This window comes from Pleuronectes platessa, chromosome 9 (assembly GCF_947347685.1).
Source record: "Pleuronectes platessa chromosome 9, fPlePla1.1, whole genome shotgun sequence".
Lineage (NCBI taxonomy): Eukaryota > Metazoa > Chordata > Actinopteri > Pleuronectiformes > Pleuronectidae > Pleuronectes > Pleuronectes platessa.
Genome location: NC_070634.1, coordinates 17,554,442 through 17,581,540, shown reverse-complemented (window position 1 = coordinate 17,581,540; position 27,099 = coordinate 17,554,442). Strand labels below are relative to the sequence as shown.

Genomic DNA, 27,099 nt, shown 5'->3' with positions numbered 1-27,099 from the left:
GGTGGATCATGATCTTGCTGGCTGCTAACCATAGACTATGATTGCAGCAGGACTGCTTGATATAATGTATTTCTCCTCAGATACCTGACCTTCAAGTATCTGACCTTCAGTTATCCTTAAAAATGTTACCCTCATCCATGCATCTAAAACTTCTATCCTGATGACGTTTTCCTCTACACTTGACATCTATTGCACTTCTGTCCGTCCTGGGAGAGGGATCCCTCACATGTGGCTCTCTCTAAAGTTTCCACGTTCTTTTTACCCTGTTAAAAGTTTTTTTTTGTAGTTTTTCCTTACTCCTGTTGAGGGCTAGGGGCAGAGGATGTCACACCATGTTAAAGCCCTATGAGACAAATTGTGATTTGTGAAAATGGGCTATACAAATAAAATTTGATTGATTGATAATGCTACGTTCCAGACAACTCGCTTGTCAGGATTTTCCAACCTCCGACTTGTGTGATGGAACGCCACTTAACTCTAGTCAAATCCATCTGCCTCAACCCTAATGGACTGGCAGTTGTCTCATGTCACTCAACAATGTCGGCACTCATGAAGACATAAATACTGTGGCGCTGAGGCCTGTCCACCTATGTGTCCACCCTCTGCTGGACTAGTGTTTCCTCGTTTGTGAGATTGAGTGAGATGTCTCCTTCTTATGTATTGGAAGTTGATTCCAATTGTAAAAGTGCCGTAAAATAAATGTATAATGGTGTCTGTTGACTCTTGTGTAATTTTCCCTCCCCTGCTTTGTTTATGAACGGATGCTGCACTGGTGATAGTTTTTATTGTCTCACCATGTGCCAAATAAACATCAGCTTTTCTGTCCTACACCTGTTTCCTAAATTTAAAATGACATGACATGATCATGAGAAGAAATGCACTACATCACAGTAAAGTAACTTGTATGTGTAGAGGCACGACCTTTGACACTTTGTCACCGTTTAGCACCTTCCAAACAAGAAATGCAGTTCAAAGTGCTTTACATACGATATAGATACAAATAAAGATCTGTTTAAATGTAATTCACATAAGAGAATAGATTTTAAGTAAAATAAGAACATGTTAAAATGAAATTTAAAAGAAAAGGAAATCAAGAAGAAAGAGGCATTGAATGAGGGGGTTTAAGAGGAGATTTTAATGTAGCCATGGCAGTAGATTGAGAACCTTTGAGTTTGCAGCTGTTGGTCAAAACATGTAAACTGAAGGGCTGTGAGAAATAAGTGCACTTTTTATTTCTTTCACCGTTAAAACATTGTTATTACCATTTTATTGCTGTCCCAATGTAATGGATCCAATCGTGTTTACTGTGGAAAGATTGATAAGTACGCGCATGACTTGAACGCACCCCTCTGGCCCTCGACAGTGTCGGTCGCGGTTGAGTCTCTGGCAGCTCGCGCTCTCGTTGTTTGTCCCTAATAACAACCACCGTCTACTTCCTGGAGAGACGCTGGTTCCTCTGTTCGGCTAATGTGGTTTTCTTCGTGAACGTTTTCGCAGCTCGTTTCTTTTGGCTTTAAACCCAGGCGCGTCGCTAGCCTCGAGCTAGCCAGCTTGCTAACCAGTCGTGAAAAATGAACTCCAGCACGCACGTCATTCAGGTGACTAATGTCTCCCCGAGCACGACTTCCGAGCAGATGAGGACTCTGTTCGGCTTCCTCGGGAACATAGAGGAGCTCAAACTGTTTCCACCCGAGTGAGTATTCTCCATTACACCCGGGTCAAGCGTCTGTCTTTGCCTCGCCAAGGTCTGGCTCCTCTCGGGCCTGTAGCGTCGAGCAGGCCCCGCTGCACGGCTCGCTAGTGCTAATGCTAATGTTTGCCCGCGCCTTCGTTGAGCAGCTCCCCGCAGAACAAACCATCTTTGCGGCCAAAAAAAAACGATTAGGGATTAATCCTCCTACCAGCTCTGGTTAATTCCCTTGTGTTTTAATATAACGCTTGTAAATCCTCATCAAAATCTACAGGGTAACGTCTTATGTATATATGTGGAAGATAAAGTAAAATTTTATTTTGAAAAGCTGCAACCAGAAAATTTGACATTACGTTACAACGATCATTAATAATCAAGGATATGATCATGTTGTAAATACGCAGTATAGTTTTTTTTCCAGTTGAGTAATCGATAAGTGATCTGATCAAGACCATCATCCAATAGAAATATCATGGTGTCGATTCATCATCTGGAAAAAACATAATTTGACCAGTGACTGTGTGAATTTTTTGAAAATGGTTTAATGTCCAATGTGACAAACTATAAACCTAATATATGTACCGTTTACTATAAATACAACTAGAGGATGTAAATCCACCAAGAAGTGACGTGGATTCCAAATAATCAATTATCAGAAGTGAAATCAATAATGGAATCATTGCAACCAATACAAATAAACAAACAAAAGTCTGATTATTGAGTTTGATTGATTAATTGATGAGTTGATTGAAATATACCAAGCATTAGCCGTTTACTGCCTTTTTCTGTTTTAAATTATGACAAATTGGTAACATTCCTCCTATTGATATTTTAATGATTAACTGGAAGTGTAACTGAGATTTATCAACTTTGGTAATATGTGTGTTACGTCTCTATGTGGCAGAGAAGAGCTGAGGTAGGAAACGCTCTAAAATTGAAATGGACAAATAGGAGGAATAAATGCAAATATTATGACCAGTGCCTCCCTTAGACGACCCAGATCCCTCTAGGAGGCCTGGATTGAAGTATTTTCATTTGACTAGGAAATAATTGTCCTCTGCTTTGTATTTTCTTCTATTGAATTACATCTGGCTACTGCGCAGGTAGGAAATGTCCTGCTTTTCAGGCAAGATGAAGACATCACAACCATCTAATGAGAAGAAGGTCTAAACATGAGTGATTGGCAGTATTCCTTAATTCTCAACAATGTGGACACATATGTGGAAATTATTGAACACACTAAAGATATTGTTTGAACCCAGTCTTATCTCAGTATGTGCCTTTTCTCTCATAATCCATCATTAGCTCAGTTGTCCCTGGGGACACAGACTCAGTGTAAACATGGCTTGGTGGGTCTCCTTGTTTCTATTCTTTGCACAACATATCTGTATTTTTTTCCAGTGACTCTCCCTTGCCTGTGACTTCACGTGTCTGTTTTGTAAAGTTCCTTGAGTCTGAATCGGTGGGAGTCTCTCAACACCTGACGAACACCGTCTTCGTGGACCGAGCCTTGATCGTGGTCCCCTTCGCTGAAGGTGGGTCCCTGTTTTGTTCTCATGTCACTCACTTGGCTATCTCTGAACGTTACATCACAATGTGTAGGTGTGTTAAACAGCATTGCTATCTGAGCCATTGTGAGTTTTTCCTGACCAATCAAATTAAGCTAAGCTTTTCACTGCTTAGCAGTTCTAGGTATATAAAAAGGGACTTGTGCATTTGTGTCCATGTCTTACAATCTAGCTGTAAACTTCTCTCTCTGTTATTTGTGTTGTGGTTTTCATAGTGGACAAGTCATTTGCAGAGAGCCCCTTCCCTGCTGGCTGAAAGTGGTCCACTGCTGCCATCAGGAGATTAGAAAAAAATAATGGCACCAGGCTCGCAAGCTGCCTTCTCTCTCTTGTTCTGCAGTAAAATATTAACTCTTTATTTTTCTCTCTCTGTTCAAGGCATCTTTTCTTTGAAAATAAGAATAGGCACTTGACTCTTAAGTCAATTGAGGGGGTTGGGGACAGGGTGCAGGGCAATCTCAATTCCTCACGTTCAAGTATTTCAATTTTTGAAAATGTGGACAAGTAGTCATGCAGCGACCTAGGGATGCCCCGAGCAGATCTGAATCGAGGCCCATCAATGCATTCAAAAAAAAAAAAAATAGATCTACTGTCAACCTTGAACCATTTCTTATCCTGTATTTATATTTTTCAACCTTTGTCTAATGTGTTAGTCTGGATAAAACCACACTAACACGCACTTCACCTCTATTTCAGCCACAGTTTGCCATCACACAGCACTGACACTGATATCTTGTGCCACATAATAGGAAAGCACCTGTGTGTCTGCACTGACACACAGGTATTTTCAGTAACTGGCTGATTAGAGCTGTTTTTTGGTTCAAGTTGGACCGGGCTCTGGGAGGAGTTTGCTGATGTCATCAACTCCAGGTGTCTTGCTCAAATATGTGCAAGAAAACTAAGCAGGCGAGAGAGATGTCAATCATTCTTACAGGCTCACACTGTCCTGAGTGGGGGGTGCAATCAGCCAAACATGCAGAGCTGTTCAGAACTCCCCTGACTGTTTAGGCTGAGTATACAGTACAAATACAAGCTAAAAATATAAATACTGGATCAGGGCTTGGTACTGGCAGATTTTTATTAACCTGCTCTGATTGGCAATAAAGGGGAAATGTTCGGGACCTCCCTACACCACAAAGCATGCAAGATAAATTATCTAATCAGCTCTGCATGCAAGACCAGATTTCCAAAGTGTGCTGTCGTCTACACAGTCGATTTTGTGGAAGTAAATAAGCATATAATTTGGTTATTAATTATAAGCGCACAAGCTGCCTTTGGCTTTTAATTGCTTCATGGGCCAAAGCATCATAGTATTTTAGACTGTGCATTTGTGTTCCCAAATTTCCACTAACATACAAGCTAAAAAGTAGTGTTATCATCCTCTGCTTGATGTTGCAGTAAAAATGCATTTTTTTTATTGACCCTCTCCACACATGACTCTGACAGAGTTGAGTGAATCTCACGTTTAACAGTGGTGTTTCTTTTGTTGTTGTGTTTTACAGTTCTTTTTCCTGGTTCAGCCAGCCCCCTATATACCAGGCCCTGCTGAAAATGCCACCAACAGTTTTGTCTTCTGCAGCCTTATCCTGTTCTCAAGTGTCTTTTCTGTTGTGTGTGTGCGTGTGTGTGTGAGCGTGTCTCTCTCTCCCCCCCTCTCTCTCTCCCCTCATTTTTTTCTAAAACATGTAAAAATGTCAGTTTAAAAATAGCCCGTTTTCAGATTGCACAACCATGGATGATCATCTCCTTTTAAGATTTTGCTGTTCGGTTTTTCTTCAGCTTTGGGCACATTTTCCATGATTTTTGCAGGCACAAGCCCATTACTGTTTAGTGCAGATTATCTTGGACATTGTGTATTTATACTGTGACATACTGTTGGCTAACACCAGTTCTGAAGCTTAGTACTATGAGTATTTTATCATGTTGCAAATCAGCCTTTTTGTCTTTGTTATTCTGGTGGGATTGTACAAAGTAACCACAATCAAATCCCAGAAAAGGTAAAATGACTGAACCTTTCCTGTTTTTTTTGTATTGGTAGTGGTAAGTGATGTTGAAATGTACCCTTGTGTCTACACCCAAATCATGAACTTTGTTTTCTGTATCTCAATGTTCTTGTGTACTTTATAGCGAAGCAGCCGGCGCGAGTCGCTTGTTCATAAAACATCTAATGAAAGTTGAGAGCACATCCCACGGGACAACTGGCTGTGCTTGCTTACGTTTGGTTCATGACTTAAAAAACAAGTACAGGTGATAAATTCTTGGCAGTGTTGACCAGTGTGTATTGTGACTTTTAGACTCGTAGCTGCTAATCCTACAATCATACTTTGACACAAAAAAAAAAGTCAGGGATCAAGATTTACAGACGAGACAAAGTGGTATTATTTATTTTTTATTTTTCACAAAAGTGTAGTTAGACTAAGGAGGCTTGTCTGCAAGTCTTGAGTGTTTACTGATTATATGCTCTGAGTATATATTGAAATGCTGTTGTTTTTCTCCAGGAGTCATTCCTGATGAATCTAAAGCTATGTCGCTGCTGGCTCCAGCCAATGCCGTGGCAGGAATGATGCCTGGTGGAGGCCTTCTCCCAACACCCAATCCTCTGGCATCAGTGAGTTCTCACACCAAACTTGTGCTCCTCCTATATGCTACTAGTTGTAAGATAAATAAATGTTAAAACTGTTTACTATTATTTAATTTAGATTGTTTTGTACCTTCCAATCAGCCTCACATATCAATGACTGGTGAAATCAGCCCTCATGAATAAATTATGCATTAGTTGTAAATGAGTGCTGCCTATCTAAGGAAAGTTGTATGGTGTTAAATGACATGTGTTCATAATATGGTCAGCTTAGTATCTTGTAGCAGAGAGCAGAAGATGAACACTGTGCTGTTGTCCAGTGTATCTTAACATGCTGATAAATTTCCTTACAAACAAATCAGCCGCTGTAGCAACTAAGCGTTAGTAAAAAGTTCTGTGTGCTGTGTGTGATGCTGTTCATCGAGCTTTGCCTTCAATTGTTTGATATTTCAGATGGGCGGGACACCATTTGGAAGTCTGGGAGCTCCCAACATGGAGCAAATGGCTGCCATGGGAATGCAGGGACCAAACATGAACCCCCAGGTGAGCTCCTAATGAGCCACATTCCTAGTCACAGAATATTCAAACAAATTGTCTGATGTTTAACATCTCGTGCGTGTCTTTCAGGCTCTCTCTGCAGATTTTCTGAAGCTCATGCAGTCCATGGATCCCAAGTAAGAAACTACAGTCTCATCTAGAGCTTGTCATTTCAAATATTTATTAAAGAAAAATCTAAATCATCGATTGCTCTTTGCAGATTGAATTCATTAGCAGCCGGACTGAACTTGAATGCAGGGATGAAGAACGACGCCTCCAACAAGGAGATTGAAGAGGCTATGAAGAGAGTCCGAGAAGCTCAGTCTCTCATTTCTGCAGCCATCGAACCTGGAAGTGAGTCGTTAGTTTCTTGTATATGCTGACAACCAGGTTCTCTAAACAATTGTTGACTCTGAATTCTAATTGCAAGTGAATTTACGTCCTGTTTGTTCTATTGTCAATGCAGTTAGTCTCCACTACATGGTCAATGTTTAATTGTCGTTGTTTTGCAGATAAGAAAGATGACAAGCGTAAACATTCACGCTCCCGTTCACGCTCTCGGCGAAGGAGGACCAGATCTCGCTCAAGACACAGGTACGGATGCCTACTACTAGATTATTGAGACGAGTTCTGAGCCCACATACAAAACATGGAATACAGTTGTGTTATTACCCTTTAAAAATGATCTTATCTTTACTTTGGCAGACGTTCGAAGAGCAGGTCTCGGCGAAGGTCCCATTCTCGTAGCAGGAGGAGGACCAAGAGCCCACGAAGGAGGAGGTCCCACTCCCGGGAGAGGAACCGCCGCAGCAGATCGAGGTCCGCATCTCTGTTATGGAAAATTTCAGCTAACAGTCAATGATGCAAAGCACGTGGTGGTCATTTAACATTGGGCCCTGAATAGTATTTGTTTCTCAAATAGTAAAAGTGTGGCATCGAGGACCTGAAACAAAATGCTTAATACGTACAAGTTTACAACAAATTACTTCTAACAATATTCTCTTAAATCTGCCACTTGCTGTCAAAGCAGTATCTGTTAAGTAATATTTTCTAATTTTGCTCGTGTCTTGAACAGGGACAGGAGAAAGGAGGAGAAGTCTAAGAAAAGGTCCAAAACTCCTCCTAAGAGCTACAGCAGCGCCAGGAGATCTCGAAGCATCAGCCGGTGAGTTGTTGAAGCAGTTTAACTTCACTTAACTGTAGAAGTTAATAGTTTGAGAACCAATCATTTAATTAAATGTTGATAAGCCAAATTAAACCCAGATAAGAATTACAGGAAGTAGCGTTTGTTTTTTATTTTTTTCCTTGACTTTATTTTCTTTGCTTGGCTTTCAGGAGACATCGGCGAAGCCGCAGTGCGTCACGCTCCCCCAAGAGGAAGGTGTCCCGGTCTCCATCACCCAGACGGTGAGTGGAGTCATGTGCAATGCTTCTTTAATTATCATTCAAGTAAAAAGCTAAAGATAACATTACTATGTATTGATAATGTTTGCAGTCACAAGAAAGAGAAGAAGAAGGACAAGGAGCGCGAGAAGGAGCGGGACAGAGACAGGAAGGAGGACAGGGACCGCATAAGAGACGAAAGGGAACGTTCCACCAGTAAAAAGAAGAAGAGCAAAGACAAGGAACGAGAGAGAGACCGAGAACGCAAGTCAGACAGCGAGAAAGGAGACGTCAAGGTGCATACCACTATGTCCTGTTTGTTATTAAAATGTACTTTAGGAACTTAAAGCAGCGTTAAGATTCCAAATTCCCTTCATTGGTTTTGAACACTCTTCAATTGTGTGTCACAGGTGACCCGGGACTATGACGAAGAGGAACAAGGTTACGACAGTGAAAAGGAAGTGGAGGATGATGACGACGAGAGGAAGAGCGACTCCGACTCGGCCTCGTCTCCCAAAGGCCAAGAGGAGATGGAGCGCTCCGAGGGTCAGATTCCCAAAAAGTCCAAACAGAACGGAGATGATCACCATCAGGAAGACATGGAGATGAGTGATTAAACCCCCCCCCCCACGAGAATGATCATGGCAACGTTCTCTTCCCACTGTCCTTTTTATATTTTTAATATCAGCCACAACATGTCTGTGTCTGATCACAAGGTTAAAAAAGATTTGTTGTCTTAGCTGTAGACGCCTTGGGGGAGGGAGGGGTGTGTAGAGTTAACAGTCCATTCAGTTTTGTAAAGACGTGAGAAAACGAAGACTAAAATATGAATAACACGAGACCTGTTTTTAAATTGTCTTCATGTACTTTTTTAAGATTCTGCTTTGAGTTGAGATGTTGTCTTCCTGACGGTAGAATAAGCAGCGTTTTCCTCTGATCGGCTGCATTTGTAAATATTTTACTGGTCAGGACTGAATCTTTCCCTCAGACGGTTAGTGACGCAGCACCAGCTTCCTGTTCCTTTTATTTTCCTCCTTGGTTGCGGAACCATTTTTGCTTCAACTGTTATGCACCCAGTGGTTGTTCAGCTGACCCTCCTATTTACAGCGCTTTGTTATTGTACACTGTAGACTGAATATGTTGCAATGAAATACTTTGTCTGCAATAGGTTTTCCAAAGGAACAAATAAAATTTGATCCGACTGTCCACTTGTTTCATCATTTGAAATTTTTTTGAAAAAGTTTCACGGTTGTGACTCTTCTGCTGCTGCTTCGTCTTTGAACATTTTCCGCACAAGCAGAGAAAACTGTTGATTTCATTCGTCAAATGAATGAATAAGCTAAATATATAATTCATTGATATGAAAGGTACGAATTGCAATCCTAAGATTAGCAATGAAACAAACTAGAATTACAATTAAATTCCCTTTTACTTGTTTGAAATGCAGAACTAGAGTGTTATACCAATTGGTCATAAATGTGACGTCCAGAAGTTGTTTCCTTCTTCTCGTCCATGCATTTTGGATCAGTTAGTTATTCCACCAGCTTTTAGACTGGACCCGGTTAAAACGATAGCTTTTTAAAGGCGTGAAATTTCATCAACTTGTAATTCCATGGGAATGGCTTTAGTTACAAAAATATATTGATCATTCTATTTATTTTTAAGAAAATGGTTTAAGTAACATTAACAGATAACATTAGTGTTTTTCCATATAGTGTCATTGTCTGCTGCAAAACTGAATGTGTTGGTAGAACTTTAACTTCACTTTTAACTAAGCAAATGTAATAAAACTTCATCTCTTGGCTGTAGCTCCACATTAAACTGACATATCCGTTCAATCTTCTAATTACATTAAACACATATTTACCAAAATGTCAAACTACGTCCTGAAGAATTATGGGAATGTGAAAAAACATGGGAGTCAAAATTCAGTTAGATATGTGGAGTTTTTATTTTAGTACATTTTATATGAAAATAGTGTTGCACACCTTTACAACAGTTTTGGCTGCACTGAATATGGATATAAATAAGCATGTTTCTCTTTTAATGTTGATGCTCAAAAACCAGAGAACAAGAACATCCTCCAACATCTGTTTGTCTCAGCTTCACTAAGAGCTCATGAACCATAGCAGCACCGGCACAGACCTGATGGCGGTTTTCCCCGGCCTCCAGTGAACGCCTCACAGCCTTTAACACACTCACTTCTCTAAGAACCTCGGTGCTTTGTGCTTTACACGCGGTGGAAGTGATTTTTGGACCCCCACATCTGAAGGAGGCTCGTACAATTTATCAGGGGGAAAAAAAATGACAGGAGAAATTAAAGATTGCTTTTTTTTCTCTTTAAAACACATGTACAAAAATAGCAACTGCCACCATGTTTACAAACCAAGTAAATGGACCTTTGAGAAGCTACATAAAAGAAATTCCACAACTCTCCCTCCGGTCATAGACAGCACGGGTCATGAGAAAACATAAAAAGACAAAAGCAATAAAACGTGTATTTACTTATTGTGCAGGAGGAAAAATCCTGGTTCTGGTTTAAGTGTAAAAATGGCGTGAATGTTTTTTGTCATTCATTCCCTAACAGCTAACATCTGTACAATGTCCGTCCGTTGTACACTTTGTTACATAGTTTACAAAAAGTTGTAGTCGGAGACAAAAACTCCCGACTTTCTAACTTTCGCTTGCCGCTGCTCAGACAGATTACAAACAATCTGTGGTACCATTAAAAAACAAATTCTGCAGCATTGTCTAACGTCAACTGAACGCAGTCGCTGTAGTGGATCTGAATAGTGCCCAGGAGCCCAGTGGTAGTATTCCATTACCACGAAAATCATCGTTACACACACACACTCACAACTTTATAATGTGCAGGGTTAAAGTGGAACTGTAGAAAAAGAAGATTTTTTTTAAAGTTCTTTAACCTACAAAAGTAAAAGATCGACTGGAACAGACTTTCAATTTTTTTGAATCCTAAATGTTTAGTGTTTATCTTTGGGAAAACTTTAACATTTGATGATGTTCAGGAAGTGAGAGTTAAAAAAGGAAAAGAGGATGATTCCATTCCCCTCCACATCTGTCTGAAACATCTGGATTAGACTTTGTACAGCTTTATGTTGTTGACCTTTACATCGAATATCACAAAGTTAAAATGACTTTGCACCTTGTGAGTTTTTTTTTTTACTTCAGTAGGAAAAAGAAGTTAAAAAAACAGGTTTTTAGTGAAACTCCTCCTCGACGTGTCACACAGTAAAATCAGTGCTTCACTACAGGTCAGTTAAACACACTCGCTTTATAAACATCACGGAGCTACGGCCAATCAGCTGAGCCGGTCGTCTTCTCACGTCTGCTACTTACGCCCCCGTGACCAGGAAACTCAACTGCTCTGCTCTCACTCATCTCTACTTCAATGCCCTTTCACTGATGAGACGCTCACTCTCACCAGGGGCTGACGTCTCCGTCATCTCCATCAAACTCTGCTCGTTGGTTTGTAATCAGAGTCTGGACGTCCGATGAAATCTATGAAATGTCAAGAAGCGATAATCGCCATTTGTTTTTCCCTCAGTTTCTCCTTTTCGTGTTTTTATAAAAGCATGTCTTGTAGCAGAATGTTGCCCGGTTGTACGTTTGTTCCCTTTGCCCGGCATGGAGAGGTTAAAGGTCAGGGAAGCGGCTGGGGTCTTCTTTATACTCGCTGGGAATGGTAAAGATGGGCGCCTCAAACTCGTCGTAGCGGAACTCCTGGAACGTCACCGTGGCCGTGATGGTAGGAAAGACGGGGATGTCTGCAGGGGGGCAAGAGCACAATTAGAAAACATACCAAATATCTTACTCTTTGTTTTTTATAAAGTCACAACATCTCCAGGGGATCTCGTTCCGTATAAGTTACCACATCCTTCTGTTGTCTGACCCTGTATCTATTTATCTTTCAGTCAAACTGTCAGATAATCCTAGAGATGGTTCATTTCTCTTCTTTTATTCACATCTACTTACCGAGTTTAACGGGGAAACCCGGGGGGAGCTTCATCTGCACAAACTCCCTGAGTTTATTAAAGTGCTTGAAGGGAGCAATCACCTCCAGGACATTTAACAACCTGAGACAGAACAGGACGAACAAATGAGTCAGAAAATAGATCAACACTGAAATACAGACAAATATAAAGCTGCTTTTGTCAGTTATTAATCCTACATTATTAGATTTATGCATATTTAGCTTAAGATATATTTTACAGTATAACTTCACTTTTTTTCCTACAAATTGAATTAGAGGATTAAACCCCTTGAGATGCAAAATTACATTTTCAAGGGGGTCAATTACAAAATCAACATAGTATCAATAATATTTCACACTCATACACATATTAACACATACATACAGGCTCCCTCCCCAAATCTGAAACTTCTTTATCTGATACAAATGTTGTCTGCACAAATAAAAAACGAATGGTAATAGATAAATAAAGAAAGAAAATATCATAAACAACATGAACAGCTGTCGAGGTGTTAGAGTTAAAGAGACGACTCACGATTCGATGCCCAGAGGGAAGTCTTGGCTCATGGCGATGGTGGCTTTGAAGTTTTTCTTGCTCTCTTTGCAGATCAGCTCTCGTCCCAGATGAGGAGCTCTGACACGAGACAGAAACAGCAGCTTGTCAGAAACTCATCTCAGGATAATGTCACTGACGGATTCTTCTAATCCTGCTGCAGTGGTTGTTGGTTGTAATGTTCCATTGGTTGCAAATCTTAATTCTCAAGTATGATCTTTCCCCTGAACACTAACCAACATGAACTTTATCAAACCAGAATATCGCAGTTACATGATCAGAGAAACTGCAGCATGTGTGTAAAATGACAAGTTACACCCCAGTGGAACTATTTCCTATTAAAACGTTTTATATTTCTTTTCATTAAACACATTAAGTCATCAGGGCACGTGCATCTGTAATTAAAAGTAACCTTTTGTTTTCTTATTCTTCTGGTTTTCTCTGTCAAAAGTACAAGTGGAGTCTTCATGTGTTCAGAAACCTACCTTCCATTGTCAGAACTGATGTATTCCTCCCAGGATATAGTGTTGGGTGATGGGGGGGTTAGAGATTGTCTCCTCACGGGCTGAGAAGCAGAGAAAAACAAAATAAAACAGGTTGAATTCAGATTTCAGGCGAAACCTCTGATAAAGTTTCCCCAGTCACAGACACAACATCTTACTCTGACTTTATAATATCTATGTCCTTGAAACAGGCTGTGAACCTGTGAGCTGGATCTTGATTAACTCTTTAATATGTTTCAAACACTTTATTTGCTTCATTTTTTTATGTATTTCCACAGAGCACAGGACACTAGAGGGCCCCAGTGGATCAGTAAAACCAGTTTATCCATCAGCCTCACAGTGAAACACACAAACCACCAACACAGTCAAACACTGAACATGTGATGTTATTTGAAGTGACTTCTGATCCAACTTTCCGACCTCTCCCTCCTGAACACCAGTGTTTATACTTGATCTTAATCATTTGTGCATTCAGACAGAACAGGTTTATATTTCTACAAATACAACCATGAGAAATAAAAGTAGTAGTAGTGGTATGCCTCTGTAAGAATGAGTTATTTCGTACACACTAACATCACATGTGTATCTGTGGCTGGAGGACTGGACGCTGACATACTTAGTAAATAGGGTCCACCTGTCTGCAATTTAATCTCAGTATAAATACACCTGTTCTGTGACGGACTCAGAGTTTGTTGGAGATCATTACTGAACAAACAGCATCATGAAGACCAAGGAGCTCACCAAACAGGTCAGGGATAAAGTTGTGGAGAAATATGAAGCAGGGTTAGGTTATAAAAAAATATCCAGAGCTTTGAACATCTCTCTGAGCACCATAAAATCCATCATAAGAAAATGGAAAGAATATGGCACAACTGCAAACCTACCAAGAGGAGGCCGTCCACCCAAACTGAAGAGTCGGACAAGGAGAAAATGAATCAGAGAAGCAACCAGGAGGCCCATGGTTACTCTGGAGGAGTTGCAGAGATCCACAGCTGAGGTGGGAGAATCTGTCCACAGGACAACTATTAGTCGTCTACTCCACAAATCTGGCCTTTATGGAAGAGTGGCAAGAAGAAAGCCATTGTTGAAAGGGATCCATAAAAAATCCCGTTTGGAGTTTGCCAGAAGCCATGTGGGAGACACAGCAAACATGTGGAAGAAGGTGCTCTGGTCAGATGAGACCAAAATAGAACTTTTTGGCCTCAATGCAAAACGCTATGTGTGGCAAAAACCCAACACTGCCCATCACCCTGAGCACACCATCCCAACAGTGAAACATGGTGGTGGTAGCATCATGCTGTGGGGATGCTTCTCTTCAGCAGGTACAGGGAAACTGGTCAGAATAGAGGGAAAGATGGATGGAGCCAAATACAGGGAAATCCTTGAAGAAAATCTGATGCAGTCTGCAAAAGACTTGAGACTGGGGCGGAGGTTCATCTTCCAGCAGGACAATGACCCTAAACATACAGCCAGAGCTACAAAGGAATGGTTTGGATTAAAGAATGTTAATGTCTTAAAATGGCCCAGTCAAAGCCCAGACCTCAATCCAATAGAGAATCTATGGCAAGACTTGAAGATTGCGGTTCACAGACGGTCTCCATCCAATCTGACTGAGCTTCATCTTTTTTGCCAAGAAGAATGGACAAACCTTTCCATCTCTAGATGTGCAAAGCTGGTAGAGACATACCCCAAAAGACTTGCAGCTGTAATTGCAGCGAAAGGGGGTTCTACCAAGTATTGACACAGGGGGGTGAATACTTATGCACCCAACAGATGTCAACTTTTTTGTTCTCATTATTGTTTGTGTCACAATAAAATTTATTTTGCACCTCCAAAGTACTATGCATGTTTTGTTGATCAAACGGGAAAAAGTTTATTTAAGTCTATTTGAATTCCAGTTAGTAACAGTACATAATGGGAAAAAGTCCAAGGGGGGTGAATACTTATGCAAGGCACTGTAACATCCTGTTAGATGCAGTTAACCACCAAAGATGTATAAGTACAATTCTGAAAGATAATAATTTACAGCAGGGTTAGGTTTATCTACTCTCACTACAAGATGTACTTTGAAGTGATAAAAATACAAATCAGAATCATCTGAATAAAATATAAGTACTTTTTAATGAAAGGCCTCCATAATCCTGTGCAACTTATTTTTTTTAATTATTATATTTAATTCTACTTTTGTTCAAATTCAACTGTATAACTTCTGAAATCGACCTTTTTATAAAAACATAGGAATAAAAGAAAAAAACTAATTCAGCCAAATATATAAAACTTGAATTAAGAATTTTTGTTTAATAATTTGTACATATTTTCTTTAAAAAACATCTATTTTGCTTTGTTCATTCATTCTATCTAAGTATAAGTTTTCACATTGTCTTTCATAAATAACGATGCCGATATGTTTGTGAAAGGCTCACGTCGGCCCACCGATAAATTGGTCACGCCCTAATCCACTGATTCTTCCAGCAGCCAAGCAGCGTTAAAGAAAACCTTCTCCAAAACAAATCCATCATTTAAACTTTCTGTGGAAAACGATCTCAACTCCTACGTCAGTTTATTTTCAGATTGGACGATCTCTCCTTGCTGACCCTGACCTGGAGCTGGGAGGATCTCCATCCACTTTCCCCTGAAAACGACGGTTCAGTTAAAAAAAAAAGAAAAGAGAATGAGGCCAGCTGACCCGTCCTCTGTGGTTCAACAACTCAACTAGGGCAGAATAATGTGGGGAAATGTGGCGAGTGAGGAGACGCCGGCCCGGGCCAAGAGTCAGTCGTCTGAGGTGGGAAAAACACTGGGGACCATATCATGTCTCCCCATCATTTCCAACAACAGTGCAGCCATCACAGATAGGCTTCAGGGATTTTTTTCTCCTCAGCAGCTTTGTCAGGTGCTCGCTCCCACACTGTGCGTATCAGCTCTGGCGTGTTGTTGTGACGAGGGCAGAATAAAAACAGGCGACGGAGGGGGCCCTGGTACGCTGGTATGCTGCTTCCCGCTCCCCCCCTCCATCATTCCATGGCACCAGGGGTTTTAGCCTTCATCCGTGAGATCAATAGTGTCAAGCCCCAGTTGAAAAGCCTCCCCACGCTTCCCTGTGTCGACAGGCACAGAGCTGATCCGCTGGCCCTCTCTGTGGTAAACACAGCTACGTCACAGCAGCTGCTTATTTCCCTCTCACCCCCTTCCATGTATCGTTTTCCAGCAGCGTTGAGGGGGAAGTTATTTCCACACTGACAGCAAGGCAACCTAAAACACAGCTTTTCACTTTAGACCTGAGAAGAGTCTGGTTCGGATCTTTACGGATAGACTGACACACATCATATTATACTGTGATGAGACAAAGCCCAGCACGGAACAAGGGAGTGTCGACAAAAACACAGGCGAGCAGTTAAAAAGCATCGGTGGAGTATTTGGAGGCTTTGTCTTCACAAAGCTTTAGTCTCCGTGTGTGTGGACAAGGGCTTGCTAAGCAAACTCTGGAACATACTGCAGTGAGGTGAGGGGGGGGAGGTGATATGCCGGAGGATCTTCCCTGTGAACTAGGGGCTGGTTTGTCGTTTTCACCACCAGGTGGCAGTGCTGGGCACTCGATTCCATGCAAAGTGGATCAGGGGGGGAGCAAACCTCCCTCATAACAGAAGTGACAGGAGCTCGGTCTCATGTTGGAGACATTGAAGAAACAACAGTGGGGGAATGAGACTGGAATTTTTCAATAAACCATGCAAAATGGATTGATAGAGTGGAGGGGCCATGCGGTTTCTACAGGATTGATCTTTGAACATATACAGCAGGGGGGTGGTGGGAGGTGGATTGGATTTTTTCTGAGACTTATGTCCTACCCCAAGGTTCCAGCGGGACAGGACAGTTTCAGGACTGGACTGGTGGTTACGCTGCAGGAGGTATAAGTAAACAGGATGTTTAACCAAAGAGAAAACTGTGACCCGACTGGTTCCTAGTTGTTCTAGCTGCATTTTAATCCTCATTGTTTCTCAAGACAACATCCAAACCTCAATTATCTTTAAGACAGAGATTCCTGTCTGTTAAGCTCTATGAGTTACAGCTTAAACATACAGTTCTCCTCACTCACTGTGTAACCAGGAATATGAATCATAGCCAGTTTTATTGCAGCCACGTATATAAAGGGAGCTTAGTGCAAATGGAGAAAACAAACCTGTATTTAAACCATCGTAACTAGGAACTAAACGTTGGTGTGGTACTTTTAAGTGAAAAATCCAGTAGTACTTTTTGTTGGTTTATGGGATGAAGTACGCAGGACTGAGTTCTGCTGATTGGTCATTTGTCATTCATAAAAACAAGGAAGTAGTGAAAATCACTGGTATTAATATTAAGGCTGAAAGACAAACATATATTCTGGTTCATCAACAATAAAAACACAGTTTAGTTTCTTTGACAGTTTCCCAACTAGAGAATAAGAAAGACAGGAGTTAGTTATTTTTTCATTTCAGCATCATTTCAATTTACCTTCCTTCATTAAACCCAAAGATAAGTCACACAACGTTAAATAAACACAACAGAAAGAATGTGTGTACATTAATCTTCACACTAATCTACAAATGAGACACTGGTTTCTACAAATGAGACACTGGTCTCATTTGTAGAAATCTGCTGATATGGGTTTTTGTGGATCAATGTATTAATATTAGGGAGTAAAAAAACCTCCAATATATCAGTGATCGGTGTGTTTAGTTTATTCTGTAAATGAAAGTTTTCATATCAGAAAACGTAAAAAACAGACACTACATACAGATGCTTGTCCTTCACACTTGTTCCATAATTCATTGAACCTTTTGGTCAAAAAGGTCCAAAGCCCAAAGGGATCATGGAGTTAAAATACAGCTCACTAAAGAAGGAGATAGTTTTGAGTCTCTTGGACAAAATAGAGATCTTAGGAGATAGAAATAGTTGTGTAACAAAAGGAAAACAGAGCAACAGAGAACTTCAACCCTTGACTCCTCTCTGACCTCTGCACAGCTGGCAGATCGTTGGATCGTTGATTTTGGAAAGTTACAGACGTGGTCCGACAGAAACCCTCATAGCCAACATTAAAAATACGTGTGTGTGTGTGTGTGTGTGTGTGTGTGTGTGTGTGTGTGTGTGTGTGTACACGTTTGAGGGAGTTTGCGGATTCCGTGCTCAAGGTGGCCCCATAACCCCACTTATCTTTACGCAATCATGGGTAATTATGGTTTGGCTCTGTAGCACCACACACCAGCTGTGGACAGATGCTGTAAACGCGACTGTTTACTCTGTCGCTCTACTGAGTCGACCAGTGAGAATCATCCCGACTCACCTCAAAGTTCTGCTCTACGAGGTTCCCTCCTTTGCTCAGGCTCTCCATGATGGCTTTGTTCCTCAAGATGTCCTCCTCGCTCAGATGCTCCCGTCTCTTCCTGGACTCGAGGACCAGGCCGTTCACCGAGTAGAAATCTGCCAGGAAATTTCCCACGCGCTCCTTGAGATAGAAGAAACAGCGAGATAAGTCCCCCCCGCTGAGCCGCCAATTTCCCTTTTAAACCCACGTCAAAAGGACAAAGGAGCAATCTCCACATATCTCTTTCACCGCCTCCGCGTCTCCCTAACCCCGTCTGTGTTGTTTTTAACCCTGAGCCTATCACCTGCGGTTCCTTCCTTGGGTTATCACTGCTGCTACCCCCAATTCATTTACTGTCTTTTCCTGCCTGGTGAGGGTTTGAAGCACAGGAAATATGATCAGGAAAGTGGAGGGAGTTCAAGGTAAAATAATAAGAAGACCCAGAAAAACAACATTTACACATCAAGCAAAGTAAAACAGAGAACAGTTAAGAAAGAGTAAACGGAACAATCTGGTTTCTTTAGTTTTCCATTTAAGACCTTTCATGACCTTAAATTTCTATCACTCTTTGTTTTATAGAATTTTTTTCAGGGCAGAGAAGTTACAGGTCCAGGGGTCAACTGTCTGGTTTACCTAAAGCATAACATATTGTGTACATTACACGCTGATAGAAATCTGTTTACTGAGCCCCTGTGCATCGTCTCCTGTCCATTTCCTGCGTTTCCCAAAGAATTAATCAAATTTCCAACTTTGTGTCTGGGAAAAAAGCTACTGAAGATTCCTGGAATTCCTAGAGCTGGTGAGACCCTGTGACCCGGAGCAGCGTTTGGGAAAGCGGTGGCAGTGGGAATAACAATAACAATCTGACAATTAATCTCACGCTAACGACATCGAGGACAATAACTTGACACCGACCGTCTTGTCTTCTCTGAACAGCCAGCCAGTCTGCGCCCTGGAGAAAGTGATGGACTTGGTGGAGAGTGTGGCAGAGTAGACGTCGCTGCTCATCAGGATGTCAACTTCCTCCTCCGTCTCCATCTCCGACTCCTAAAGTTACACGACATGAGCATCAACACAAGTAGAAAACTATGGAAAAGACAGAACACACCAAAACAAGATATATATGAAGAGATTTTACATTTATCAGACAAAACGATGAATTGAGACAGAAATCAGCAGCTTCATCTGTAATAACACACACTATCCATAACTGTAAATAAGTGTTGTAATGTGAACTCTGTAAATGAGGCTTTAGACTTTCACACTCATATCTGTGTGGGTCTCACACACCTCGTGGTGTATCCGCTGGAAAACCTTCTGTTCGTTGTCCAGAACGACAAAAGACTCGGAGGGGATGGCGTTTCCATTGAAGATGAAGCTGAGGTCACCGCGCTGGCACTTCATGTCCGTGAAGTCTATCAGGGTGGTGTCCAGTCTACACACACACAAACATTTAAGATAGTTTAGTGTGAGAACTTCGGAAATATGAAAGGAGATAACAGGAGAAGTAACCAGAAGATGACAGCAGAGGAGCTCAACTGAGTTTACTGTGAGTCACATCTAACTCCGCGGGAGACACTGTGAAAAACTGGAGCTGAAGAAAACCTGTCACACCTTTGCTCTGAATGATGAGAGCCGTTGTGTATGTAAATCATTGCCACGGGAAACCAACATATCAAGATTCTTAAAAAATATATATATTTTGTCAGAATGGGAAGTCCTGGAGTCAGATATGGCAGAGAGAAAAATGTCATCTTTTGAAGAGCAGAAACAAAGTGCTGGGTGCTGAGAGTCGGTGTGACAGGTTGACACACTGTAGCACATGAAAGTAGATTAGCTCACAGTGACAGTTCTTTTACCATCTTCTTAACTCCAGGATAATCAGAGGGCATTCTGAATACCAAATCAGACAGGAGCAGATTCTGAGTGACGACGAGCTCCGCATCAAGGGCGTCTCACACAAATTGAATTTTTTCTTCAAATAGATTCCGTCGATATGTTGTGGAGCCCAAATATAGAAGCATGTGCGTATGTGCTGGATAAGGGCCTGGCCTCGTCTGTCAAGCAAACAAAAATAACTTATAGTACACTGAGCAGTGGGTTACTAACTGTGCATATGCTACAGAGGCGGCCTAAAACCCAGCATTGTGGATTCCTGCTATAGTTTCTTTGTTTTGTGTGTGTGTGTGTGTGTGTGTGTGTGTGTGTGTGTGTGTGTGTGTGTGTGTGTGTGTGTGTGTGTCAGCTGCATTGGAGTTTTGCTGACGCCACTTTGTTTTTAAGCTGAGCAACACTTTAACAGTTTTGTGTTAAGGGTCTGGATATTTTCCAGAGGATATTTTCCAGAGTTTTTCTTTCAATTATGAGGAACAATGCAGGAGATTGTCCGTGACAGGACCGTTTACAACAAGAGGAAAATGTCCGGCACGCTCCGGTGAGGGTCAGCTGCTGAGGCAGGACGTGACCTATGAATTCTGCTTAAAATGTTTTATTTACAGCAGCAGCATCTGCCTTTATTGTCAAAAGATCTTGCATCTCGCCCTTCCGAGTTGACATCTTTGTCTGCATCCTCTACAGATCTAAGAAGCTCTAATTGTTTTAATCTATTTCACACTCAAGTTAAACCAACTGGACTGAGGAGAGGAAATGAGAGGCAGAGAGAGACGAAAGAGATGATGTGTTGTGTGCAGCATGAGAGGGCAGATACATTCTGAACCATTAAGTAACGAAGTGCCTCGATTGAAGCTTTTTCTTGAGGAATTGCAGTTTATTTCAATGCCGTTTCCGTTAAGCTGGTCCTTGTTTACTTTCATACAAACTCATTAACATATAATGTTCCAAAGCTAATTTAATTACCACATATTTGACATGAATGCATTCCATTTGTGGAGAGGACTTGCCTGATGTTGATGCCCTGCTTGTAGATCTTACAGGCGTCTGAAGGCAGGATTCTGGAGAGCAAAGGCACTGCAACACGAAAAGATTCAGTTAAACGTGTCATACACCTTGGAGGGGCCTCGATTTAGAAACTTCACTCAATAATAAAGGCGACCACTTCAAGGCTTCTGTAGCATATAGACCATGTGCACGTCTAGTTCTGTGGCTTAATATTTAATAACTCCCAGCCCCCACCAGGCTTTAAGTCACTGAAGCATGAGGCTTAATTTTCCTTTGCTGTTTCAAATGCACAGAATTTGAGTTTAAAAGTCTAGTGAAGATCTGTGAATGGCTGCATTGGAGAAAAAAACTGAAAACACTGGCTTCTACAACCCAGCAGAGTAAAACATTCCCGTTTGTCTCATCAGGCCTGAACGGCACCTAGACAGAAATCCCTCAAGCGATGTGAGCACGGATCCATGAGACGTGTTGGTTTAAACCTGATTCTTCTCATTCACTAAATATTCCGACTCGGTCACCTATTTTACACACTTTGTCATGTTGCAGCCTCAAACTTAAACCATTCAAATATTTTATTTATCAATCTGCACTCAACGCTCCTAATGACAAAGAAGTTATTGAAAAGGAAAAACTGAAATATTCTTTTCTCTCAAAGATCTTTGAGAGGTTTTTACACTTGATCAAAGTCCACCTATGATGAATTTAATCAATCGGACATTATTTGGAAAGAGTCTTGCCTGGAGGAAACCATCTCCTGACCATTTAATCCCAATTGTGAAACATGCTGGTGGCTTCATGCCGTGGGGATGTTTTCGGGGTCAGGGACGGGGGGGGCCATCAGGATTGAGGGAAAGGTGCAGAACAAATTACAGAGATATCCTTAATGAAAACCTGGTCCTGAGTGTTCAGGACCTCATACTGGTCCAAAGAGGTCATCCTCCAACTGAACAATGACCCTGGACGAACAGTTAAACATAGACTTTGGGACAACTCTGTAAATTTCCTCGAGTGGTCTAACCCGAGACCTGACATGAACCAAATTAAACATCTCTAGAGAGCTTTAGAAAATCTGCAGAGAAGAACGACAGAAAATCTCCAAATCCAGGTGAGCAGAACTTGTTGTGTCATATAAGCAGGCTCGGGACTATAATCGCTACCAAAGGTGCTTTGTCTAAATACTTGAATAAGTGTCAACGGGATATTCCTGTTTTTCCTTTTGAAGAGTCGAGGGATGAGGGGGAAAAACACAAAACAATGTGGAAAATAGTAAATATGTAGATCTGTAACCCACAAAAATAATCTCAATGTCTGTCTTTACAGCAAAGCGTTTACTTTCGTACAACAACAAAAATTTGAGTACACACACACAGACACAGTTATGCAACCACTGAATATACAGTTCCCATCATGCGTCCATTACATAACCTTGTCCACCTTGTCAATAATTCACAAAGACACAGAATTCCAGCCGGGCTCAGACCAGATTTCTGCTGACAAACCAAATGCTCCTACACCAGCACCATTAGATACATTTATTAAACTCTGATACAATATCCCTCATTAGCATATACGAGGCCCTGCATTGTTTAGTAGTGGTGACAGCTGGAGAACACATTCTGCTCCTGGTGCTGGCAGATATCCCTGACTAAGCATAAATGGAGACTCACATCCACATGAGAGGATGGTATGTCAGCTCATTCCCAGAAGGGGGAGTAACTTGACTCCAGCAGTGGACCTCATGGCACAAGGTGAAAACTCTGACCTCATCATATTTCACTGACTATAGTGTGTCAGTCCTCTGAGTTCCAGACGACATTTTAACTCGGGACATGTGGTTACTTGCCAGAAGAAATTATGTTTTTGAAACTGAGATTAAATTAGTCTGTTAACATAACTGTTAACATAAATATTATGGGGCAGCAGATTGTGGAACTTGACTCACCCCAGCTTTGGAAGTCCCAGTGAAGCTCCAAGTAAAAGTCACCAAGCTGCAAATGAAGATAGAGAATCACCGGTTAAACTATACGAGTCGAAACACAAAGCTATTCACAACAGAATCGCTGCATACCTTAAAGACAGGTTCAGGTCTTATTGTCGATAAATTCAACGAAAGGACTAAACACTGTATTATTTTGGGACTATTTCCAGCTGCGTATTAATCCAATTATTCGGCCCAGTAAGTTTTGACAGTGCCGGTAGGGCGTATGAAGAAGTGACTGAAAATAATCAATGACCATGTAAGTAAACAGATTCCATGTTGTCCATAACAAGTCCTGCCTGACTGACACCCCTCAGTACAGTTGATGGGAGGTACTGATCTCTTCACTGGTGGCCTCAATCTATCCCTCACTCAGGCCGACAGAGGAACGTCCCTTCCCAGACCTTTTATCATCTCAGAGCGATGATGACGCAGAAACATTTATCTGCAGCATCTGTGCCTCGTCAACATCCAGGAAGGTTCACATCATGTCACAGTAAACACCTTTCAATGTCAAGCAACTTTTAAAGACGTCAAAATCTGAGGTGATAAAACCATTGAAACAGGTCCTCGATAACACAGTAGAAAAACATGGTTTTAGATAGTCTGTCCTTCTGATGACTTCCTCCCTGACTCTCCTGAGGAGGGGTTGTAGCAGCACAGATGACCTGAAAGCTACAATCACCAGATGATTACACCTACAGAGTCAATAACCTGATGTTAGGCAGCATGACTATTACCAAAGGGCTCTTGTGTGGTGAAGTTCAAATGTGTAGATACAGTGCAACAGCCTGTACATGACTAAATGTTTACTGTGTCTGTGTGAGGCCTGTGTGTCATCATATCAGCCAGACACAACAAATCCAGAGGGGTAATTGTGGCTCTGATCGTCATGTCTGTGTGTGGTTACATTACAGTGTATGTGTGCATGTGATGTCACACAAAGGCATATTGAGGCTTCATTAACCCTGAACAAGCACATCTCTGACTAGATGTAAATGGCCAGGCGTGCATCGGGCCATTGTGAGTGATTGTGTGTCCCTCTTGGCGTTGCCTCATTGTGAAATGAATCACTTTTGAAAGAGAATCTTCATTGTGGTCTGGGAACAATGATTGTGAATCTGTGGGTGTGAAATATGTATATTTAACTCTCTTTGTGTGTTTATTTGGTTTTAAAGTGACATAGAAACTATTGCAGTTCAGGCAGTGGTGTTTATAAGATCTAGATACCCTTATCCACTGGTCAGAAAACCCAAGAACATCCACTAACATCTGTATTTGTCAGCAGTGAGAATGGATACAATTGGCTTTCACCTCTGGGTCACATGACTCTTTATCGACTCCAGCCCTGATCAGCAGTGATGGAAACATGACACCCAGTTGAACCTGCTAATGTCTTCTTCTTTATTGTGGCAGTATAGACTATAGGCAGTGACACTGCACTTTTTTCTGGCACAATAACATGGCGCACCTTGAAGTTACAGGCATTGGCACATCAAGAGCAATGAAGTGTTTTGTACTTATTAACTTTTCACATCTTTGAAAAAAAATTGCAATAGCGATATTTTCTTCATATCGTGTAAGATGCGAGCGGTCTAAAATCATTCAGTCGCCTTTGGGTTCGAAAGAGGGACTGAGGTAAAATGTTTGTTTGTTCTGTTGTGTGCTGTGCTTCACAACACGTTGTGACATTGAACATGACCCACCAGACAACAGAAGGGCAGACTCCTCTTCTAGCAGTGGGAGTCTGGCCTTTTATGGGGAAGTTTACCCGTGTTTAAAAAAAAACTGAGTATACCCATGCGGATTCTGGTGTAATCGGGGTACAAGCGGCAGAACGGAGATGTAAAAAGACTCAAGACACCAAAACATCAGGGGCAGCATCATCAGAGAGAAACGATCAGACAAATAAGAACTAACAAACCTCTTTCAAGGCTTTCAGCAGCTTGGGCCTCTTGTCCTCCACAGTCTCTCTGGACTGTTGCTTCAGCTTCCTCAGCAGCGCCGTGACTGGAGGACACAGACGAACAAAAAAGACAAACGCAGATGAAGAAAAAGCACAAGTGAGTCCAAACCCATCAGCAAACAGGAAGCTCCCTGCTGTGTGACTGACGAGCGTCTGGAGGGGAAAATTATTCACAAGTGGAGACAAGTGTTAGTTCCCATAACAGCTGACGGTTAATCACCTTTTGCCGTTTTGAATCTGATCCCCAGAAATAACTCACTCCAAGTAGAACATTTAGTCACTATATTCAAAAAGTAATTCCTCTGCCATGTTGCTGTTATGCCAAGTGGAAATGCTCCTTCTCTACGTGGCAGGAAAGTCAAGACTCTCCTCAAATCAGGATTTACTGGTTGAGAAAGAAGACTGGTTTTACATTTTTCTAAAACACAGAGCTTGCCTTAACTTTGAAGACAGCTGCCCTCTTACATTAAGGAGCTTTTTTTGTATGCGTTTGTGAACCTGTGACTGTATGAGGGATATCATTTATTTTTGTTCATTGCTGTATACGTTTTGATATACATTAAAATATATTGTTAGAGAAAAAAGGAGCTTTTTTTGTTTAAATGTATAGGTGACGTTTTGGAGCATGCACAGTTAAAATGTGACCTAATATAATATTAAAATAAAACTATTTGCACAGTGGCAAGAGTAATGCAGTATTGATGTAGGACCGTACAGATGTGGTCCAGATATTTTCACAACAAATGCTCCGCTAAACATTTCAGCAACATGCTCAGAGAGGTAATAAATAATCTTGTGTGTATAATGTATAACTTTGCTGCCTCTTTATGCAAATCCATCCGACAGTGAATCATGCAAAATGCAAAGAGCACGCACTTTAATGTATATGTGATTTATGGTTCAGAGCTATGTTGACTTCCTGCAGCCACATGGGGCACTCCGAGCAGCGTCCGACCAATCCCTGCGCACCACCTGCCGGGATTAAACCATTCCAGGAAGTTCAAAGGGAACGACCCTGGCAGACATGGAGCTGCCTGCTAATGAGCTGCCCCCATAACTCCTTAATGACCTGGGAGAGACACACTCCAAGCAGGCTCTTAACCGTGAGGGGCTACATTAACAAGCCATCACATCTCTTCACATCCCAGTGGCTGCAGGAGCCCTGCTTGTTAATGTAAGCATTCATTTGAATGTCATTTGCTGTATATAAGCGGAATGGGAGCATCAGCATCCCATCGACATAACTGTGGTGCTTTTATGGAGCCAGGAGGGGATTAAATTACCACTTGCAAAACTCATGGAAACAGTGATGAAAAAAGAAAATATTTGGCTTGTGACACTCAGACCGCCCTCTGTTTTATTAGCATGAAAAGCAACAGTGGACATATGGCATCATCAGCAGCATAACTAGCCCCTGTGCGGCTTTATGTCCACGTGGTCAGTCAACACACACAAATATGTTGTTCATATGGTGAGACCGGTGCTCCACACGAGGCGGTGTGGAGGGGGCAGGGGTAAAACAGGGCCAAATGAGAACACAATGCATACACAAACACACACACAAACACTGATACACACGGTGACACACGTGGCAGTTGACGCAGACACAGGTAGAGGACGAGGTCTATCTTTGTGGCCCGGCTGCCTAATGAGTGCAGACAAGCCCTGAATGGGGCTCCTCCTGATCCTAGCCGCCTCTCAGCGGGATAAGGAATGGAGTACAATCTCACCATCTGCCCACGGCCGACCTGTCCAGCACAGGCCGAGAAACCAATACTGACTGCTTCAGCGCTAAACCAAACTGACTCTCCATGCTGGCACTAATTCACTCTGATACTGATTAGGACATTTTCCTGGCATTAACAAGGTGAGTGATCCCAGTAAATTCACCTCCTCAAATTAATGAACAGAGGCAGAGTCAGGACCGTTTTTGCATTGAAGTCACCACAAACTGCTGCTATTTAACAATTAGCTCTTGGCTGTGACTGGAAAATAATCCAATAATCTGAGAACAGTCAATATTGACACAGAGTCCCTGTGTGGAACAGACAACCAGTTGGGCTTTTCAAACTTACTGAGGCACAGTCAATTCATTTTACAAGACATCTAAAAAGAC

At 41.6% G+C, this 27,099-nt stretch overlaps 2 protein-coding genes and 1 long non-coding RNA gene across 8 annotated transcripts in view; 2 read left to right on the top strand and 1 right to left on the bottom strand.

The window, feature by feature from the left end:
• The first annotated feature begins 1,328 nt into the window (after positions 1 to 1,328).
• LOC128447733 (serine/arginine-rich splicing factor 11) lies at positions 1,329 to 8,962 on the top strand. Of its 6 annotated transcripts, none has more exons than XM_053430036.1 (12): positions 1,329 to 1,693; positions 3,092 to 3,225; positions 5,757 to 5,866; positions 6,290 to 6,379; positions 6,464 to 6,510; positions 6,594 to 6,727; positions 6,886 to 6,967; positions 7,079 to 7,192; positions 7,449 to 7,538; positions 7,709 to 7,780; positions 7,869 to 8,052; positions 8,167 to 8,962. In XM_053430036.1, the coding sequence occupies exons 1-12, from the start codon at positions 1,572 to 1,574 to the stop codon at positions 8,371 to 8,373; spliced, it is 1,386 nt and encodes a 461-aa protein (XP_053286011.1). In that variant the 5' UTR covers positions 1,329 to 1,571; the 3' UTR covers positions 8,374 to 8,962. The 6 variants fall into 6 exon arrangements, with proteins under 6 accessions (XP_053286011.1, XP_053286016.1, XP_053286015.1 ...); XM_053430041.1 differs by lacking the exon at positions 1,329 to 1,693 and adding an exon at positions 5,386 to 5,505 and having other exon boundaries at positions 3,086 to 3,225; XM_053430040.1 differs by lacking the exon at positions 1,329 to 1,693 and having other exon boundaries at positions 3,086 to 3,225; positions 5,386 to 5,866.
• Positions 8,963 to 9,683: 721 nt separating this feature from the next.
• Positions 9,684 to 27,099, bottom strand: part of LOC128448076 (ankyrin repeat domain-containing protein 13C-A) — a 30,096-nt gene continuing 12,680 nt past the window's right edge. Inside the window, exons 4-13 of the mRNA XM_053430624.1 lie at positions 24,942 to 25,027; positions 22,982 to 23,027; positions 21,042 to 21,108; positions 19,432 to 19,576; positions 19,057 to 19,188; positions 18,121 to 18,282; positions 12,786 to 12,865; positions 12,283 to 12,381; positions 11,750 to 11,850; positions 9,684 to 11,541 (exon numbers count right to left, since the gene is read on the bottom strand). Coding sequence (XP_053286599.1) covers positions 11,411 to 11,541; positions 11,750 to 11,850; positions 12,283 to 12,381; positions 12,786 to 12,865; positions 18,121 to 18,282; positions 19,057 to 19,188; positions 19,432 to 19,576; positions 21,042 to 21,108; positions 22,982 to 23,027; positions 24,942 to 25,027 — 1,049 coding nt within the window. The 3' untranslated portion in view covers positions 9,684 to 11,410. The remainder of the gene's footprint in view (positions 11,542 to 11,749; positions 11,851 to 12,282; positions 12,382 to 12,785; positions 12,866 to 18,120; positions 18,283 to 19,056; positions 19,189 to 19,431; positions 19,577 to 21,041; positions 21,109 to 22,981; positions 23,028 to 24,941; positions 25,028 to 27,099) is intronic.
• On the top strand, positions 21,875 to 26,312 carry LOC128448077 (uncharacterized). Its single transcript, XR_008339698.1, has 4 exons — positions 21,875 to 22,144; positions 24,952 to 25,080; positions 25,663 to 25,763; positions 25,888 to 26,312. It is a non-coding gene; the product is annotated as an uncharacterized LOC128448077 (long non-coding RNA).